This window comes from Bos grunniens, chromosome 15 (assembly GCF_055505025.1).
Source record: "Bos grunniens cultivar Pamir isolate PY7600 chromosome 15, Bosgru_T2T1.0, whole genome shotgun sequence".
Taxonomy (NCBI): Eukaryota; Metazoa; Chordata; class Mammalia; order Artiodactyla; family Bovidae; genus Bos; species Bos grunniens.
The window spans coordinates 35,446,044-35,466,613 of NC_141179.1; the positions used below are offsets into that span (position 1 = coordinate 35,446,044).

General features: G+C 54.1%; 1 protein-coding gene across 1 annotated transcript in view; it reads right to left on the reverse strand.

Moving 5' to 3' along the window:
- OTOG (otogelin) overlaps positions 1 to 20,570 on the reverse strand; it is an 87,053-nt gene that overhangs the window by 15,509 nt on the left and 50,974 nt on the right. Inside the window, exons 33-47 of the mRNA XM_086339762.1 lie at positions 17,440 to 17,718; positions 15,232 to 15,349; positions 14,595 to 14,674; positions 12,307 to 14,108; positions 11,318 to 11,486; positions 10,884 to 11,029; positions 10,205 to 10,294; positions 8,189 to 8,372; positions 5,510 to 5,730; positions 5,190 to 5,328; positions 3,325 to 3,519; positions 2,888 to 3,100; positions 2,225 to 2,329; positions 1,970 to 2,077; positions 979 to 1,080 (exon numbers count right to left, since the gene is read on the reverse strand). Of these exons, the coding sequence (XP_086195888.1) occupies positions 979 to 1,080; positions 1,970 to 2,077; positions 2,225 to 2,329; positions 2,888 to 3,100; positions 3,325 to 3,519; positions 5,190 to 5,328; positions 5,510 to 5,730; positions 8,189 to 8,372; positions 10,205 to 10,294; positions 10,884 to 11,029; positions 11,318 to 11,486; positions 12,307 to 14,108; positions 14,595 to 14,674; positions 15,232 to 15,349; positions 17,440 to 17,718 (3,951 nt within the window). The remainder of the gene's footprint in view (positions 1 to 978; positions 1,081 to 1,969; positions 2,078 to 2,224; positions 2,330 to 2,887; positions 3,101 to 3,324; positions 3,520 to 5,189; positions 5,329 to 5,509; positions 5,731 to 8,188; positions 8,373 to 10,204; positions 10,295 to 10,883; positions 11,030 to 11,317; positions 11,487 to 12,306; positions 14,109 to 14,594; positions 14,675 to 15,231; positions 15,350 to 17,439; positions 17,719 to 20,570) is intronic.

Sequence of the window (20,570 nt, forward strand, 5' to 3'; positions counted from 1 at the left end):
AGGGAACTGAGAAGGAGAGATGAGGATAGAGGCTGAAGAGGACAGAGGAGAGGAAAGATGCTGACCCTCTGCTCAGATGCGCTCTATAAACACTTTGTGACAAGCAGCCTCTGAGCCCCCAGGTGCAGCTGCTTGGTCAGGTACAGCTGGGCCTTTTGGAGAACTCTCCTCCATGGGAACCTGCATTGCTTCAAAGGTGGATCTAGAAATTGATCCCACTGGGGCTGCCCTTGGGGTATGCTGGAAGAGACCCCTCCCCTACAATGCTCTGTGCCAGTGCGGTCCACCTCACATTTCTCCTACAGTTGGTGTGGAAAGTAATTTTTGTAAATTAAGCCATATTTAAATTTAACCCTTTTGTTAATGTTCATCCAATAGATTTGCTTAAAGTCGATGATGCTGGCTGTATTATGACTATGCTTATTAGGTATCGTATACAGTAATATGTTACTGTAATTGTATACAGTAATATGTTATACAGTAATATGTTACGGTACATCCTATATACATACAGGTGCTATGTCTTGTAAAAATATCAGAAAGGGCCCACTTTGATTTATCATTGCAGAATAACAGGGCTTCAGAGGCTTCAGAATGCAACCTTGTGTAGGGACTATGATAACAGTGGTAGAGACCCTGAGGCAGGGGCCTGGGTCAGTCACAGAATGAGGACTGTGGATCCAGGCTGGGTGGGTGGGAGTGGCCTAAGCATTTGTGCCTCAACCCAGGCTCTTGGGGGCCTCCATGGAGGACAGGGACCTCCTTTAGGAAGCCTCAGAGCCATCTATGTGACAGCCCAAACCCTCGCCATTCAGCCCAGCTTCTTCAGGTGGGGCCTCCTTCCATGGCTTCTCCAGAGCCCACATGTGGGGGCTCCTTGCTGCCCCCTGTTGAATGCCCATGGATCCCAGAGTGAGGAGTTTGTGACGGTCCCCAGAGCCCCTTCTGGCCCTGGCCCCCACGTCCTGCAGGACTCACCGCACTGGTACAGAGGACAGCAGAGCTCCGTGGTGTTCCTGTCCACAGTGAGCGCCTCCCCTTCCTGACACTCGGGGATGGGGTCCGGACAGTCTCCACAGGCTGAGGGGAGAGACGGGCCACCCCTGTCACAGGCAGTCCCCATACTGGGAAGGGCGGTCTAGAGCAGGTGGTTGTGGGAAGCACCTAAACCACAGGTGTGACAGGAGCCAGACTCATAGCGTTACCAAACCAAACGGTCTGCTCGCCTGCCGCGGTAAAGCCAATCTGCTGACACCCAGTTGTGGTGAAGGAAAGTGCTGTGGTTATTGCAGGCCCCAAGCAAGGAATTCGAGTTTGAGCATTAACTGCCTGTTCTCCTTACGGGCTTCCCTGGTGGCTCAGATGGTAAAGAATCTGCCTGCAATGTGCAAGACCTGGGGTTCGATCCCTGGGTCAGGAAGATCCCCTGGAGAAGGAAAGGGCAACCCACTCCAGTATTCTTGACTGGGAAATCCCGTGGACAGAGAAGCCTGGTGGGCTACACTTCATGGGATCGCCAAGAGTCAGACACAACTGAGCAGCTAACTGTTTCTCCTTGCCTGGTGCCTGCAATAAAGGCTGCACTTTCCTTCACCACAACGTGGAGTCAGTAAGTGGGCTTTGCTGTGGGCAGGTGAGCAGACCCAAGATTGGCTTGGTAACGCTTGCAGCGTGCCACAGTCCCATGCAACCCGTCCTGCAGTCAGAGCCGAGGGGTTCTCCCTCACCTCCACCTAAGTTATTTTACTGAAAAAGCACCCATCTTCCTGTGCTCAGTAATGTACGGCTTGAAGCAGTGGTGGTTTCCTCCTACACTTCTTCCTGGACAGGGGTCTCACCCTTCTCCCTGTGCCCCTTCCACCCGAAGATCCCCACCCTTGCCTCCCAGCCACCCAGGGAAGCAGGGGTGAGAGAGGCGGTGGCGGTGATCCGGGCAGGCCTGCTGCCATCGGAGGGCACGTCCACCCACCACAGAGGTAGGAGATGCAACATGAATCCCCCAGGCGGCCTGTGATCAGGATCTGGTCCTGGCGGCAGCTGGGGACCTGCACTGCCTCGCACAGGTCCGGGTCACACTCTGGGGGAAACAGAATTTCGGGGTTGGCAGCAGACCCTGCGTGGCCATGCCTGGGCCCCCACCCTAGCCCTGCTTTCATTTCCAGACAGAACCCAGTCATTCCCAGAGCTAGCCATGCTCCCCACCCCTGGGTGATAGGCCTCTCACCACAGCTGTAGCTGGGGCAGCAGGAGTCCTCCTGGAAGTGGGTGAGGAGCCGGTGGCCGGGGCTGCAGGTGGGGGCAAGGCCCTCACACAGAGTCTGGTTACACACTGCCCGGGGGCCACAGGGCCTGTCACCTGGAGGCCGGGACTCCCCCCAGCCTCCAGCACTGCCCAGCCCCTGGACACCTGGCCCCAGCACTTCCCCCAGGACCCAGGTTCTTAGAGAAGGCTTCTGAGGATCACATAGGGTTCAGGACTGAGACACAAGAGCCATCAGAGTTAACATTCATCCAGCGGGCCATGTGCCCGTTGTAGTTCTACTAGATCAGTATCAACTTCTATAATTCTCATAACAACCCAGAAAGTGGGTACTATTATCAGCCTCATGTTACAGGAGAATGGACCTCATGTTAAATGATCTGCTGGGGCCACAAGGCTGCAAGGCAGTAGAGGAAGCATCCACCAGGGTGCCTGGCTCCAAGCGCACATCATTAAGTCCTGCCCCACACTGACTCAGAGGGCACAGCTCCCCCCACCCCCATGGTCCTCCACTCTCCCCAACACACCCCCACAATTTCCCGAGGCCTTATCCTATCCATCAAGGTCAAGGAGCAGAGCTGCAGTCTTTTAACCATCTAACAATGGAGGTCTAAGGGTGGGACTCACCGCAAACCGTCCCCAGGCAGCAGGGGTCCTCAGTGGGCTGCAGCAGGGCCACCTCCCCGAAGCGTGGGCAACTTTCAGGGCGGGGACCTGGGCAGCCCAGGTCCACCGGGACGATTGTATCTGGAGCTTGGCACTGGTGCTGGCAGCAGCCACTGAGGGAGCTGTTCCAAGTCTCCCCCAGGGCCCGCGGCATGCCCGTGCTGTCTGTGCAGGCTGCAGTGGGCATGGCGAGGTGCCGGGGACTGAGGAGGGTGGGGAGACCCAGACTGTCCCAGGCCAGACCCTCCCTGGGAAACTGACCACCCCAGAGCAGACCTGGAGGGATGCAGGGGGGCTCAGCCATGGGCATAGGAGGGCAAAGGAGACTCTGGGGTCTACCAGACTCCAGGGCAGACTCTAGGGCAGACTCCCTCTGCCGGGGGAGGGGAGGGACTTACCGCACTTCTCCTCGGGGATGCAGAGCCCCGAGTGGCGCCGGTGCAAGATGGTGCCCTCGGAGCAGACGCAGCCCTCGCCCAGCACCTGGCACTGCTCTGGGTCCAGCGGGCCCAGCATCCCATCCTGGCATGTCTTAGCAGGCTCACAGGCTGACACACATGCCTGGTATGTAGAATCGCTGGAGCACAGGAAGGCTGCAGGGGCACAGCAGCAGGCACCAGGCCCAGGAGGGTGAGCAGGGGGCTCATCTGTGCCTCAGCAGAGAGTATTAATTCAAAATGGTTTAGTGCATTGCTGCCTTCCTCTACATCAGGAGCCAGCAAAGCACAGCCCACAGCCCAAATCCAGCCTCTGCCTGGTTTTGCAAATAAAGTTTTATTGAAACACAGGCATGCCCATGCACTTACTGTTGTATCTGGCTGCTTCTGTACTATAAGAGCGTTGAGTAATTGTGACAGAGACAATTAAAAGCCTCAACTATTTACTAGCTAGCCCTTTACAGAAAACACTTGCCAACATCTTGCTGTAGATCAGTGCTTCCAAACTTCCTTGACTATAAAAACTAGATCTTAGGCTGTGTTCCAATATACACTCGCACATGAACAGTGGTCCTTAAGCCTGACTGCAAAAGGGAGCTTTGGCAACATCATGGCTGGGACCCCACCCCAGACCAATTGAATTAGCATTTCTCACTGTGGGGCCCAGGCATAAATACTTTTTGAAGTTCCCTGAGTAATTTCAAAGGGTAGCTGGGATTAAGAATCACTGATGCATTATAACAGAAACCTTTTTTCACAAAACAATACTTCAATACTTAACCTTTCTAGGTGTAGTACACACTAGGGTTTTGGGTTTTTTTTTTTTTAATTATATTCCATTTTTAAATGCTGATGCCAACCCCCAAATCAGTAGGTGTGCTGATCTCATGCCCACTGACTTGGAGTTCACAGTCTGAAAAACACTGTGTGTGTATGCTCAGCCTCTCAGTTGCGTCTGACTCTTTGTGACCTCGTGTGCTGTGCAGCCCACTAAGGCCATGGGATTTCCCAGGCAAGAATACTGGAGTGGACTGCCCTTTCCTCCACCAGGGCATCTCCCCAACCCAGGGATCAAACCCACGTATTCTGCAGCTCCAGCATTAACAAGCAAATTCTTTACTACTGAGCCACCTGGGAAGCCCCCGAAAAACACTACCCTAGATAAGCTTGTCTTTTTATCTTTTGCCTGTCATATTACAGATGTGGTCTTCCTTTGAGCTGTCTCCAACCTTTCTGGATGTGTTCACATTTACAAATCAAACTACTCTAGGCTGGTCCACCCCACCTACCCGACCAGTGCAAACCTAATGGGGGATGGGGAGGAATGGCTCTCACATCCATCCTCAACGAAGGAGAGGAAAGATCGAAAGAGAAAGACGACCAAAAACTAAGAGAGAAGGGCTAATGTTTACTAGATGGAAACACGTGATGGGCCTGTGTGAAGCACTTTGTACACATTATCTCATGTCAACTTCAAAACAATACTCAAGGGACTGCCCCCATTTAACAGATGAGGCAAGGAAACAAAGAAACTAAATAATAAACTAATAATATTTATTTGATGTGTTCATATAAATTATAATACAGGTAAAATTTTAAATTTGTTAGTAGTTTATAGATTTATTTAGAAAATATTTGTAAATGTATTAATTGATATTCATTAGTGAATGAATGAATAATTGAACCTGGGAAAGCCCAGACCCGGACTCAGGCCTGTGAGCCTTCCTCCCACTCTAACAAGGGTGAGGGGTGAGAGCAACAGAAGGCACGGAGGAGACCCTGGGGTTCCGCCGCCTCCCTCCCCTCTCCCCTCCCCGACAACTCACGGCAGTAGTCGGAGCGCCGCCACTCGATGCACACGTGGAACTTGTGGCACATGGCCACGTACACGGTCAGTGCCACACAGGGCTGCTGCACGTATTTGGTGTCCCGGATCCACAGGTCACAGAACAACTCCGGGGGGACCTGGGCCGTGCATCAGATGGTGCTGCTACTCTGGCCCCCCACATGCCAGGGCTCAGCTCCTCCCAGCCCGACCCATCCCAAGATCAACACCTCTGGGGAGTTCGCCTTCTGCACACAGGAGCAGAGGAGCTGCCGTTCTCAGCCCAGGAGGTCCCCCCTGCTGGAGCCCAGTGACACCTACAAAGCGGTGGCAGGCACCGAACGTGCGGTTGGACACCATGCGAAGGCAGGGCGAGCAGTCGGCCGTGGCACAGCTGTCTGGACGGAAGCGGGTCTGGCCAACTGAGGTCAGAGAGCTGGGCACCTGCCAGCTGTCCAGAAAGGGAGCCGGGTCTTCGGCCTCACCCACCACAGAACCATCCTTCAGGGTGAGGTCATTGGCCACATCTCCATCACAGATACCTGAAAGGGGCAGAATTACCCCTGTGGCCACAGTAATCTCTACCACTCCCAGCTCCCCAGCTGTCATACTGAACATTCCTCGCAATAACTCTTTGAGGCTGATATTACTGCTATCCCCATTTTATAGACGAGAGAAATACAACACAGAGAAGCCAAGCAACTCCCTGTGGAAGAAACTGTCTTTGTTTAGGAACTACACATCAAAGTACATAGGGATAAAGGGATCCCTGTCTCAAACTTATTTTCAAATGGTTCAGAAAAAACGCATTTATATAAACAGCATATGCATAGAGAACTGAATAGATAAAATGCATATATACATATATAAATGAATAGTTACATATACACATGTATACACACACACACACACACACACACACACAGATACAAGGAGAGAGAACGAAAGAGAAGCAAATGGACAGAATGTGAACACTTGGTAAATCTGGGTAAAAAGTACATGAGAGTTTCTTATACTAGTTTTGCAACTTCTAAGTTTAACGTTATATCAAATTTAAAAGTTACTCCAAAAAATCTGCTTTAGTAGAGATTGCTAGCTAATTATAGCACCTGTCTCCTCTTCCTCCTGGAAGGTCCGCTAGCCTACTTCTCCCAGACTCTCTTGTGGCTATCGAGACCACGTGATGAGTCCCCCACCAATGGAATGTGAGTGAAGGTGATGGGTGCCACTTCCAGGCTGGACACGTAAAATTTGCCCAATTCTTTGCCCTACTGTGCAGTTGGAAGCTTGCGTTGAAAATGGCAGGGCCACGGGATGGAAGGAATCTCCATTTAGGAATTTACGTGTGCAAGAAATAAACCTCTATTGTGTTAAGGCACTGAGATGGGACTCAAGTTCATCTGACACAGCTTCTGAAGTGAAGTGAAGTGAAAAGTGAAGTCGCTCAGTTGTGTCTGACTCTTAGCCACCCCATGGACTGCAGCCTATCAGGCTCCTCCGTCCATGGGATTTTCCAGGCAAGAGTACTGGAGTGGGGTGCCATTGCCTTCATCTCTCACAATCTAGGCTCCAAACACACACTTCCCTGCCCTTGTCTTCTGTCTGAAACATGTTCTCTTAAGTCCTTCCTTCACATGCCCTTCAGATGCATGGTCCCTGACCTTCCCAATTTTGTGTGACAGGTTCAGTTTGCAGGTCTGTCTTGCTTTCTGAGTATAAAGATTCATTTTCCTTTATAGACTCACTCTCTCAATATTTCCCCAAGTTGTCTAGCAGGTGCCCAAGACACCAAGTGTTAGTTTGGATAAAATAGAGATAAATTAGCTGACTTCTGCTCTGATACCTCTAGCCACTAATTTCATGAATATAAAGCATAATTTAACACAAAATCCTCAGATTTTTATCAACAGTCCCAATGGTCAGATTTTTGGTGTCTTGGCATTGAGTGATGGAAGGGTGTCAAAAAGGCATCATAGGGAGTAGCTGACCCACCAGAGGTTGACCACAGCACCCTTCACCAGTCATAAACAGTGGAAGGAAGAAATGGTGAGAAAGGATGGCAGAGGAGGTGCTGATGGCGGTGGAAAGGTGTGTGCCTGTGTGTGTGTGTGTGTGTGTGTGTGTGTGTGTGTGTGTAAGAAGAGATGGTTGTATCAGTAGGAATGGAAGCTTCATAGGACACATTTTGCCTGTTTTGCCTACTCCCTAGTGGCTGATACTCGGTACATATGTGGCGCACAAAGGAGAGAATGAGCAGGGTGCAGACTGACACGTGTTAGTGCATATGTAGAAGGCATTTTGACAGAGTGTGAATGAATAAAACGGGTGCAGATTTACTGACGGAGGGCATGCAAGTATGTGTGTTTAAGTATTCCTGTGTCATCCATCATTATAACCATGGCAGTCTGTCATGGAGTGTCTCATGGGGGTCCTTCTGTATCTGCAAGAAGCAGCAGCTCATGCTCAGACTCCTGTACCCCTTTTTCTTATCAAAATCCATCCAGACTCTTAGGGAAAGCTCTCTGTAGTCATGCTATGGTCTGAAGAGCACAAGTTCTGTGTTGTGGCAGCTCTGCTGTGTGATCTTAGGCAAGCCACTGAGCTTCTCTGAGTCCCTTTTCTTCCTTAGTTCAATGGAGATCCTTCAGGGCTATTGTGTGGATAACCTGGAATAAGTGAGATCAGTGTGGAAGTGCTTTGTGAAGTGCCCAGGCATACGCAGACAGGGGGGATTATCTGGTATTAGGAGGCTATCAAGGGAAGCTGACAGACCATCTCGGCTGAAGCGACAACTGGCCGAGGCCAGAGCCCTGCACCATCTCCCAGCTGGCAACTTCAGCCCCAGGACACAAGACATTAGGTCTCTGCTCCAGTGGCTCCGCTGGTCCCACCTCTGGCACGGCACTCTGTCCCAGCTTTCCCTGTTCCAGGGGAACTGGTGTCTGGGGACAGAGGTGGACCAAGGAGTCATCTCCCTCCCCTAGCTGGGTCCCCTCTCACCACACAGGCCACGGCCCTGGGCCTCGCTGGCTCTGCTGGCCTCCAGGATCATGAGTCCCGAGCTGTGGAGCCACTGGATCTGGATGTGTGACGGCGTCCGGATCACGTACATGTGGCCTGTATCCTCAATTCTGAACCCGTGCCAGCTCACAGGGGGCCACACAGGCTGAGAGTCCACAGACACCTTGCGAGGAGGCGGGTGTTCAACGTGAGCACAGCTTGTCTGCCTGTTCAATCATCCCTCCACCCATCTATCCAACTAGCAGTTATTAAAAATCTGCTCTGTGACAGGCTCTGTTTCAGGTACATGCAGGCAAGACACAGTCTAAGGCGGCACAGAAAAATTCTGAAATCATTTTTATGAGCGCAAAACAATGAAACAAATGCAAATAGCCAGAGGCTTGCAATTTCTATATACACCCAAATACGCACAAATCCTGAGCCCATCCAATCACTCTCTTCTTTCCTGATTCTGCTCAGGTCATTTCTTCTGGGACAAGCTCATATGTTTAGCTGCTCAGTCGTGTCTGACTCTTTGTGGTCCCATGGACTGTAGCCCGCCAGGCTCCTCTGTTCATGGGATTTTTTTTCCCAGGCAAGAATACTGGAGTGGGTTGCCATTTCCTCCTCCAGGGAATCTTCTTGACCCAGGGATCAAACCCGCATCTCCTATGTCTCCTTCGTGGCAGGCAGATTCTTTACAAACACTGAGCCATGGGGGAAGTCCTTTTATTCTGGGAGATTTTCCCTAAATCTCCAGCCCCTAGGTTGGGTATTCCTTCTCTGAGGTCTTCCCAGATCTGTGCTGGCCTTTAAGACAGATTTGTTTCTTCATCATGACTTTCAGTGGACTGTGAGCTTCTTAAAGGCAGAAACTGTGTCTAGTCACTCACCTTTGAATCCCCAGCACCTGCCTTGAGGCCTGACATAAATTGGGGGCTCAATGCATGTTTGTTAAATATGCAACACTTTAAACTCAAAGCTACAACCCCTGCTACATACAGACAAGGTTAAATTTGTATGTATTATGGATTCTCAGTTTTACTCTGTAGAAATGGGAGATGAAAAGATTAGGATTTTAAAATATTTATAATGACTTTATACCCTCTCACCCAAGTATCACTGTTTTATTAATCACTTGGCAAATTATCCAGTGCATAAACTACTGTGCTGAACAGAGGGAGTCCCAGCCCAGCAGTCAGAAAACATTAACCTTGGGCAATTCCCTGGCTCTCTCTTATCCCAAGCCTTCTGAGCTGTACAGACAGTGCCGTGGGCTCCACGACCCTGAAGCATGTGGGACAAAACCCAGCAAGTATTATGCTGAAGTCTAAGCAGTGTGTTCATGAGCAGATTCTAGTAAGAGGGCTGCAGGTCTTACCTCAGGAAGAGGTGGGGAGAGCGGGGACTCTGGGACCTGAGAAGGAGTAAGCCCAGCTCACTCTCCCACTGGGAGGAGCAAAGGAAAGGTCCTTGGGGCAGGTGCCCCACACAGAGGGGGGCTGTGGTCAGGCACCGGCCTCCTTGACAAAGGTGGGCTTAATGGGAAGCCGATGCAAGCTTAAATTCACGGCTCCTTGCTTAGATAGTCCCCTTCTTGGAAGAGTCCCCAGTAGTGTGTTCACATGGCCTTCTATTTTTGTAAAAATTGCAAAAGTGAAATATTGGGTTGGCCAAAAAGTTCGTTTGAGTCTTTCCGTCACATCATCTTACAGAAAAACCTGAATGAACTTTTTGGCCAATCCAATATTTTAACCACAATCATTTAAGGCTACTGTCTCTTGCCATTTAGCTTCTTTTCAGTCACAATATTCCTCCTGGCACACTTCCTCCCCTGACATTAGAGTGGTCACAAACATCCTAATGAAAATCACCTCCAAGTATATCTAATTTGCACTACTTTTTTACAGGATCCCTCCCCACCTTTACCCCAAGTTATGAATAAGCTTCAAAGCCCCTCCTGCCCCTCGCCTGATTGCTGCCCTGATCTGTGGGCCGGCTCCCTGACGCACTCACCTTGCGGTTGAAGCGGTCAATGGTGACCTCGTGGGTCTTGTGAGTCACATTCAGCATCACCAGACAGAACGGGGGCCAGTTCAGGTGCCCCTACAGAGAGAACCCAGCCCTCATCAACCCGGAGGCCAGTGTTCCTGGTTCCTCCTCCTGGGAACCAGAGGAAGGAACCAGAGGAACCAGGCCTCTCCCCATTCCCCCAAGCCAGCGCTCCTACAATGTGCTAAGAGCACCCACTGCAGCTGTACAGATGGTGCACAGAATCCCACAGAATGCTCTGGTTCCACCTGACCTCCTGCAAGCCCCCCAAAAAGCTGTCTCCTTCCACCTGGCTCGTGGGAGCATCCCAGGAGGTAGTTCACTGCAGCCAGCATCCTCGACCACAGACCACATCCTAGGGATGGCATGCCAGCTCCTGGCATTTCAGTACCTTTCGCAGGGGCCTGGGCTGCTAGGATGAGCAGTGAATGGTGCAGGCTCTAGGAAGGGCCAGGAGGTGGCGCTCCACTCACTCCTTCTGCAAGTGCTGGCTCCCTAAGACACCTACCCGGCCCTTGCCTGAGAGGAGCTGTGGGCAGGGGCCTCTGATAACCCTCAACAAAGCCAACTCACTGCTCAATCTCCCCTCCAAACCTAGTCAAGTCCCGAGGTCCCAGCAGGAAGGGAAGCAGGGGATAGTCACCAGGTTGGCACTTTTGCAGTCGAGGACGTGGACGGTGACCATTTCTTCCGGTCTCTGGCTGAGGATGTAGATGGCCTCTTTAAACAGGGCCACGTGGCTCCCATCAAAGGTGACAAAGCTCAGATCAGGGAAAATTGAGCACCGGCCTGGGGAGGGGAGAGACGAGAAGAATAAACAGATGCTCCCCCAGGGCCAAGGCCACTCAGGACCATTAGGCCTTTTCCAGGGTGATCCAGAGGCCCTGGGGGCTGGCTGGAGGGTCCCACAGAGATCAAAGGTCACAGGGGTAGGAAATCTGCCAGGTCAGAGATCCTTCTGTGGGTTCATGTCAAAGTTACCCCGAGAGCCAAGAGTACACAGGTGAGGGGCAGAGGTCGGGCTAGGGTAAGGGTATGAGGGAGACACGGGAGGTGCCAGAAGACCCCACGACTCACAGGCGCACTCCCAGATGGGGCAGCAGCGGTCGCCGCCCACCCTCACGGCGAGGCCCAGGACCCCACAGAGAGGGGGTGCGGCGCCCTGGGGACAGTGCTGGGACTGGTTCACACGGATCAGCTCGCCCTGCACGCAAATGTGGCGGATGCAGTCCTGCTCGGCGATCGGCTGGGGCAGAGGGTGGAGGAACAGCTTGAGTGACCCCCTTGGGGCTGCTGCCGCTCACATCCCCTGCTCTGGCCCACCCCCAGCCGTGAGGGCACAGATCCTTACCCTTGCAGGTTCTGGCGGGTGGGGGACCCTGAGGCACAACGATGAGGAAATGGTGCCTTCACCCTCCCTCCACCCACCCAACACCGGCCCCCACCGAGGGCCTGGGGCTGGGCTGAGCGTGAGACTGGAGTCAGGGACTGAGTGCCGGAGAGTCTACATAACTGCCTGGCCCTGCAGAGAGCTCTAGGCACAGAGGTGTGCGGACCACTAGTTCAGACTCAGAGAAACCCAAAACATGCACGCATACACACTTTATCTCTTTTCCTACAAACACACAGACATATACCATCTTGCAACAACATACATCACACGCACAAGAGCACACACGCAGATAGATGAGTGTTCACATGGAGTCCCGTACATGTAAACACAAACGAGTTCACACAGAGTCCCGTGTGGGTACACAGACATAAACATGCTACGCACACGCCAGCACACCATGCTGTCACACTGGCTGTCCCATCAAGCCATCCAACAGGCCCCTGGACTCCAGGTTGGGTATGTGGGATCTGCTATGGCATCAGGGGCCCAAGGAGCCTGGGGCAGGGGCCAGGACGGTGGCTAAATGTCATCTGAGAGTCTGACAGCTGGCTAAGGAGAAGCTGCAGCCAGGCGTGAGGATGTGAGAGCAGGATTGTGTCCAATCCCAGGGGCACAGAAGGAGGGAAGGCACAGAGAGTCCACAAACCGGGGCAGACCCTGACAAGCCACTCACGACACAGGCGGCAGACGTTCTGGCCTCAGCAGTGGTTGCCAAGGCCTCAGCTGAACCCGCAGAGACGCTCTGGACTGCGGGGGCCGAGCGCCCGGACTGCTGGGTGGTGGCCTCTCCCTCCGGCTCCGCTGGGGGCTGAGGTCCTGCCGAGGTACCGTGGGCCTCAGCCAGCTGCGGGGGCAGAATGAGTGGGCTCTCTCGGGAGGCCGTCCTGGCCGAGACTTGGCTCAGCGGGTAGGATGTGGGCACCAGGGGCACCGTGCTGGCCCGGGGGCCCTCGGCCCCCGTCACCAAGGTAGCAGCAGTGTGGGCCACTGCAGGCATGAGCTCCGTGAGGCGCCCCTGGGCAGAGCCGGATATCCAGGTGGGCAGAGACACCTGCTTGGACAGAATGGCCGTCTTCTCCGTGGTGCTCTTTCGTGGGGCAGCAGATACTGTGGAGGCCGCCCCTTCAGCCACGGCCACGACCCCAGGAGTTGGCAGTGTGGCTCCCAGAAGCAGGCCTGGAGCCGTGCCTGTTGCCTGAGGGACCGCATGACCGGGCTGATGACCCTGGGCCACGACAGCCAGGGTTAGAGGCGGTGCAGGACTGAGGGTCCCAGCAGGCAGAGTCGTGGCCACGGCGAGAGACGTGGCCTGTTGCTGGAGTGGAGGGGTTAGGGTAGAGCCTTTGGGGCCAGGCGTGGCCACTGGGGCAGACGTCCCCACCTTGGCCAGGGGCAGGCTGGTATCAGGAGGCAGGCCGGAGAGGAGCTGGGCTGGCCGGGTGGACTCCAGAGTGGTGAAGGGTGTGGCCCCCAACGAGTGAGCAACTGTAGACAGACTGGCGGCAGCTGCAGTCCCTGAGGGCTGAGCTGGGGGCCTGGCGGCTGTGGTGGCGTGCTGGGCGGGGCGGGCTGAGGCCATGGGGAGCGGGCTTGGAAGTGGGGCTGCTGGCAGGCCTGTGGGCTGGTCGGGCCCGGGTTGGACCTTCTCTGGGGAAGGCACGGTCTCCACGCTCTCAGTCACCAGGGTATGGGCAGGAATCTGTTCTGCAGCTGTTCTGGCCTCAGCTGGGGGGCTGCTGGGACTGGAAGGGCCCTGGGCCTGTATGGACTGTGGGACCCCTGTCTCAGTCATGACCTTCGTCATTGCAGGTGTCAGAGAAGCCTCGCGGGCTCCTGAGGAAGTGGGGGGCCTGGAGGTCACTGCCGGCGAAGCCACAGGCCTGGAGGAAGGACTTGCAGGCAACTCCAGGCTGGGGAAGGGCTGGAGGGGCGTCGTCTTAACAGGCAAGGAGCCAAGGCCTAGGACAGTGACAGCTTTGGTCATGAGGGGGACGCGAGGAGCGGGGGGTGACAGAGAGGAGACTGTGATGTTGGGGCTCTTGGCCAGGATCACGGTCACCCTGGTCGTCTCCATGGCACCTGACCCCATGCCAGATGTGGGCACGTGCTGTGAAACGGGGAGGGATGAGGGCTCTGGGGCCCCGGAGCTAGCAGGGTGGCCAGCAGTCACTCCTTTGCTGGCCAGGGCCTCTGTGGGGTGCTCGGGGAGGTTAGAGGCTGTGACTCCCAGGAGCTGTTGCTGAGTGGCCTGGGCGGGGCCTGGAGACAGCGCTGGCCCCACCGTGGCTGCCGTGGGCGGGTTCAGGGCTGTGGTGAGTGGGGCAGTCGGTGTGAGCGCTGGCCTGTGGGATGAGGCCCCGGGAGCTTCCTGTGGAAACTGCGGCTCCCTGTCACTGGCAGTGGGCAGCGCTTGACCGGGAGGCAGGGTCTCGTTGCCAAGGGCCTCCCTGGGAACCAAATCCACAGGCTCCACACCTGGGGCGGACGAGAGAAGAGGCTCAGCCAATGGGGCGACTCCTGCGTCCAGGGGTCATCACTGGACAGGGCTGTGACGTAGGGCTCCTGGGCTAGCATCCTCGGTGAGGGGGATAGGCAGCTGCTGACCCACCCAGGGCCTCTGTTACGTGGTGTCAGATGACTCAAGACATCAGCAGGTCCCTGCCCCACACCTCAAACACTGAGTCCAGAGCCCAGTGACCTCAGGTCTGAATCTGGCCACATTCTCAGCACAGGACCCCAAGCCAGCCTCTTCCCCACATGGGCCTCATATTTTCTCTCTATAAAAAGCCAGGTAATGGACTGGATGAGTCCCTGCCCGCTCTAGAGGATATCACCTTCCAGAGGCCCCTCTGCTGACTCTGCTTCTCCAGGGACCAGGGGGCTCTGCTGAGCATGACTGGTCAGTGAGACCGGGGGATTTAGAGGACACCGGAGGAGGGGTGAGAAGTCCAGGCCACTCACAGTCCTCCAAGTGGACGCATCTCTGTGTGACTTCATCCAGGACCTTGGGGGTGGCACACGCGGGCACACAGCCCTCCACCCTGAGGACAGAGCAGGGCGCTAGTTAATAGTCTGGAGCACAAGGGCTGGTTATGCACACCTGGTGCCCACACTCACATATGTGTACATTTAGGCACATTTTCATGTTTCTTCTCCACACCTGCAGGACTCAAAAACATTCACACAGACACTTATATGTCCACCGTCTACCAAAACATCAGTGTACACACTCTTATGAACACACACCCAGCTACACCAACACCCATATACTTGCAGCTCATATACAAGCACATACACACAGCTCTGTACATCTGTGCACCCACAGCCACCCTTTACACCCACATGAACACACACAAGGCTCAGCTATATGCCCACATGCACAAATCCATATTCACATATGCCCATATCAGTCAGGTTCACCCTGGTTCACACGCATCCCCATACCCAGTAAACAAAACATATATATATGTATAAGTACATGTGAACACACGCACGTCAGTACAAGCTCATGCCTAAACTCGCAGATGGCATACAAACCCATTCACACAGATGAATGTCAGACACTGGTGTAAGCACCTTGGCTCCCATGACCCCTCACCTGGGCACATCCCGGCAGCCGGCTGCCCATGGGTCCCGGCAGGTTTGGAAGCAGGGGCTGGCACAGGCATCATAGTGCCACTCACAAGTGGGGTAGGCAGCCCCTGAGGGCTTGGCATCTGGAAAGGCAACCAAACCCAGGGCCCCGAGACTGAGTGACACCAGGCACCAGCTCCTGACCAGGTGCCCGAGCACAGAGGTCATCCCAGCTCAGCCCATGCCCATCCTGCTCCATGGAAGAGATGAATGGACTCATGAAAAAAAAGTGAAGACTGAAATGAAATTTTAAAATAAAATGAAAAGCCAACCTAAGGAGAAACTGTATTCTTGAGAGTTGAGATCAGTGTCTGGGGGATCCTTGGGTTGGGACCCTGGGACCTTGGTTTTGTGGGGGCTGAAGTCTCAGCAGTGGGGCTATGGAGCAGGCAGTTGGGGCTGGACTTTGAGAGGCGGCCAAAGAGGCTGGGACCCCTGACCTTTCCATGAGGCTGCCCTGTCACCTGCCCCTCTGAGGCCCTGGTGGCCAGAATTGCCCCCTCTGACCTTGGTGGCTAATGATAACAACAGCCAACTCTTAACAGCAAGCACAACACTCAACATTTCACAGGTATTTACTCACTCATCCTCATGGGTAGCACTATTTTAAAGATGAAGAAACTAATCACAGAAGATGCTGGGAATATTAGACTTTCCCAGAAGTAATTTCCTCTAAAAAGGCCTTGAGCTAGTGCCTTGACAAATGAAGGATCTTCATGGAAAGTCTGGAGACCATGGGGGGTTTTGAGATGGTGTGTTAGTCACTCAGTCGTGTCCAACTCTTTGAGACTCCATGGACTGTAGCCCAACAGACTTCTCTGTCCATGGGATTCTTCAGGCAAGAATACTGGAGTGGGTTGCCATTCCCTTCTCCAGGGGATCTTCCTGACCCAGGGATTGAACCCAGGTCTCTTGCACTGCAGGCAGATTCTCCACTGTCTCCAAGACCCCAGACCACATTGGCACAAGTGACCAGTCTCTGAAACTGTGGCCTGAGCTGGGAGGTGTGGGCAAGCTCCCCAGCAGGCTGGAGGGAGCAGCCCCATTCTGACTCCTCAGTCCCCAGCGCCGCTGCTGGCTGTAAAGAAGCCTGCTTTTCCAAGATCCTTGAGACCAGAACTGGGAATTTACATCTGAGGAGCACCTGCTGTGAGCCAGGCCCAGAGCAAAGCCCAGGAGACAGTCAATCCTCACAACAACCTTCTGAGGCAAATGTCCCAGGGAGAAGAAACAGGGAGAGGGGTTCTGGGGCTCTTCCAAGTGCCAAGGACAGGGGTCAGGATTCAAACCCAAGGCTGTCTGGTTTCATAGCCTGGGCTTTTTTCACTCTGCACTGGTGACTTCCAGCAAGGGACACAGTCCTAGCATCACAGCCGGTGATGAATCCATGCTGGGTGGGGTCCCTGGTGGACTTGACAGGTGACCACTGAGTGTAAGAGTGAGCTGGCCTCGCCCTGGGCTGGGAGGGGCAGGGGATGGTAAAGGAAAGGCTGACTGGGGGCGCTTTTACACACATGTGCGTGTAAATGGATCCATTCATACAGCACTGGTGCCCACACAAGCGCAAACATACACGTCCACATACAAGACAGACAGGCCAGCCTGGAGCAGTGAGGACATTATAATCACTGTCTCCAGGGTGTAGGCAGAGAACAACTACTTTTGGGGCAGACCCACCTGGCAGGGGTATGGCAAAGCCTTGGAAGCCATTGGTCTCGGCTAGAAAGGGCACGAAGCTGCCCCATCACCACCCAGGGTCCGGGCCTCTCAGCGGGGACGGGGGGTCTGCGGGCTCCTCGTCTGTGCCCCAGTGGGCAATCTTTGAGCTCACAGGGCAGGCATGTGCCCCCATCAGCAGGAAACCTGAGCCAGCAGGCTACACAAGCTGTGGCCAGGATGATCACTTTCCTCCTTGCTTCCACAAAGGCCGCCCTATTTTTAGACCATGTAAATGGCCTGCGGGAGTAGGCAGACCCGGGAGGCTGGCTGGGCACCAAGCCGCACTGCCCAAGGCTCCCTGGGCCACCAACACGGAGGCCAGGTCCCCTCCCGTCTCAGGGGTGGCACCGTGTGGCCTCCCTGCAGCAGGAGAGTGAAGGTATCGTCTCTCAGGGGCAATGGGAAGGGTGAGGTGGGGAGATGGCAGGGAGGGTGAGGCAGGGTAGACACCTACCCAGAAGGCGGAATAGCGTGCCCCAGCGGAAGGCCTCCGTGTGCTCGTACGGCCGCAGGGCCAGCACTGGGCCCGACACGTAAAGGAAGGCCCCGGGCTCCGCCAGGGACTCCAGGGCCACCAGGCCCGCCCGCCACGTCCCCCGGTGCAGAGAGAAGGAGGCATGGTGGCGGAAGGCATCGTCGGCCTGCCACTTAGCCAGCTCCAGAGACCCGTTGGCTGTGACGTGTAGGAAGAAGTTGGGTCTGTCCGCTGCCTCCAGGGACACCACATCTGGGTCTGCAAAGAGCCATGGGGGTAAAGTCGGCAGAGAGGGATCCAGATGGGCGGGGGCGGGGCAGACACCCAGGCTCCATCTGCAGTCTCAGCGACCCAGGACTGGGCCCTGCTCCTCCAAGCCTGAGCCACCTCCCCTCGGCCCACCCATCTCGGCCTGCTGGCCGCCCCTCTGCACACACCACCTCTGCCTGAGCGGGTGGCGACGGGGGGAGTTACAGTCCCAACTACAGAGCCTTATGCAGGTGACCGAACCACCCCCTCCCTCCCTTTCTTCCCTTCCCGCCTTCCCTTCTTCCTCCCTCTTTCCCTCCCTCCTCCCCACTCCTGCAAACATGTCTGAGGCCCCTCTATGTGCCAGGTGCTATTCTAGATGCTGAGAAAATGGCGGAGAGCAGGACAGACAGAAACGGCCGTCCCAGAGTTCTGTTCCGTGGGACGTACTGGACGAGCTGGGCTTTGCTGATTTGCCAGGCTTCAGTTTCCGTGGTCCTGCCCCTTACAGAATCCCAGAGGGCCAGAGATGGGGGAGCTGGGGACTTGAGTCCAGCTCATGGAGGGGAAACTGCTCCAGAGCTGGGCCCCTCTGTCCTCTCTCCTGTCTCCACCAGGGCCTATTTCTAGAGAGAGTGCATTGTTGCTGGGTGGATAGCCCCCCCACAAACATGCACGCACACACACACACACACACACACAGGGCCCTGCAGGGTCAGGACCCAAATCCACAAGCAGGTGTCTGGAGTCCCTGCCTGCCACGGCTGGCATGTGGTGGGCAAGTGAATTAACGCCTCCAGGTTGTGAAGGATGAACAACGTGTGAAAGCCCAGCACCCGACCTGGTGCGTCTCCCCCATCACCACCCCTCCCCTCGTGGCCCCAGGAGTTCCTGTTAGACCTCCCTGGGCAGCTGTGAGAAGACATGAGATAACTGGAGGAAGAACTCATTATTAATGTCAACAACTGCAACTGAGCAAGGACTTAACTCCGTGCCAGGCGCAATGCTAAGCAAGCAAGCCCTCTGCTCGCTGCTTGTACTAAATTCCAAGAGAGCCCTGTGAGGCAGTGAATTCACTCATTCAGCAGCTAATATTACTGAGGGCCCATCATGTGCCAGCCACTGTTCTAGGCATCAGGAACACAAAAGAGAACAAAAGGACAAAACCCCTGTCCTCATGGAGCTGACATTCAAGTGGCAGATGTGGAGGGGCAGGGGTGTAAACTTAGAGAAGAAGCCAATTCTGTATAATAGCTTAGAAGGTGACGACACTGTTATTCCCATTTTACAGATGAGGGAAGTGAGGCCTAGAGTCACACTGATGGTGGATAAGGGAGGCAGGACTGGAGTCCAGACTCTTAACCACCGTGCAGTCAGCCCTAGGGATGGGATCCAGGAGTGGGCATGGGGCACCCCAGAGGGGTGGAGCGTGAAGTCCCTTGCTGTGTGACCTCAGGTTAGTCACCCCCCATCTCTGAGTCTTGGCTTTCTCCTTTATGAAGACTGGGGTTGGCCTAAACCAAGTTTCTCAATCATTTGTCCTTAAGTCCTCCTAACAGGGGAGAGGCTGAAACCCAAAGCTTGAGGTACAGTCATCCCTCAGTACCCCCAATAGCACCAAAATCTGCAGATGCCCAAGTCTGCGATGTTTAATGTCCTAGCAGTCATCCATCCTGATCTGTAGGTTTCACATCTGAAATTTTGCCTGCAGTTGGTTTTAATTCCTAGATGTAGGACCATGGATACAGAGGACTGACTGTACAGAGTCTTGAGTTTTACCTTAATTAATCAAGTGACTTTCACATTCTAAATTTTATTTCTCTTTTAATTTCTCTGTTTGGGAGGCAACCTATCAAAAAGTGGGCTGCTGTCACTTCCAAGTGCCCTTGGGTAAGTTACCTAACCTCTCTGGGCCTCAGTTCTCACATCTGTAAACTGGGAAAGTAATTTAAATGATAGCAACTACTTCCTAAGACTGTTGTGAGGATTAAATGAGTTATTACAGGTGAAACACTTAGAACAGTGCCCAGCACATGGTAGGTACTACAGAAGAGTGAGATAGTATTAATAATAAATCTATTATTAATAATAAATAATAGAATCAATAATAGATAACCTCCTCTAAAAATCTTGAATGAAAATTGATACTCCAGGGAGACGTGCTGCCGGGATGTAGCAATGTGTCCCTTCAGTACATTCCATGCGGGGTCAAGACTGCCAGGGAGAGGCTTAGGCTAAAGGACCGCTGAGTCCTCCTCTTTGTGACCTTTTCACATCGGTGACATTTCTTTCCATCACAGTCTTTCCCGTTCTTCAAGGCTAAGTTCAAAGGACACCTCCTCCACGTAGCCACCCCAGAGCTTACCTGGAAGGGACATTCTCTTCTGCTATCCAGTACTCTGGGCTCAGCACAGGGAAGGAGCACAGGATGGGGTGGGAGGGGAAGCGGGGTCCTCACTAGGTCCTGCCCCCAGCTGCTCAGAAAACCCAGGTCTGACCGAAATGGAGGCTGGCTTTCACAGCTTCGGGGCATCCCATCCACAGTGACATTCTCCAGGGTCAGGCTACTCTAGGTTCTGCTTAACACGCCATAAAACCACTGGAAAATCAACACCCCCTCTCCACTAGACCTTACTTACTGGACTAAAATACTGAATGGGGAATAGAAAATTCCCACTAAGCAGATGGCCCGTTACATCTGGAAGGTTGTGAGACACCCTTAATTCTTCAAGCAGGACCACACAGATCTGAAGGTCAGGCATGTCTAGGGAGGAAGCGTTCTCTTTGGGGGACACTGGAGGTGCTTCTGGCCCTCCCATAGCCTAGTCCCTGGCTCCTCACGCCCACGTTTCCTCATGCAG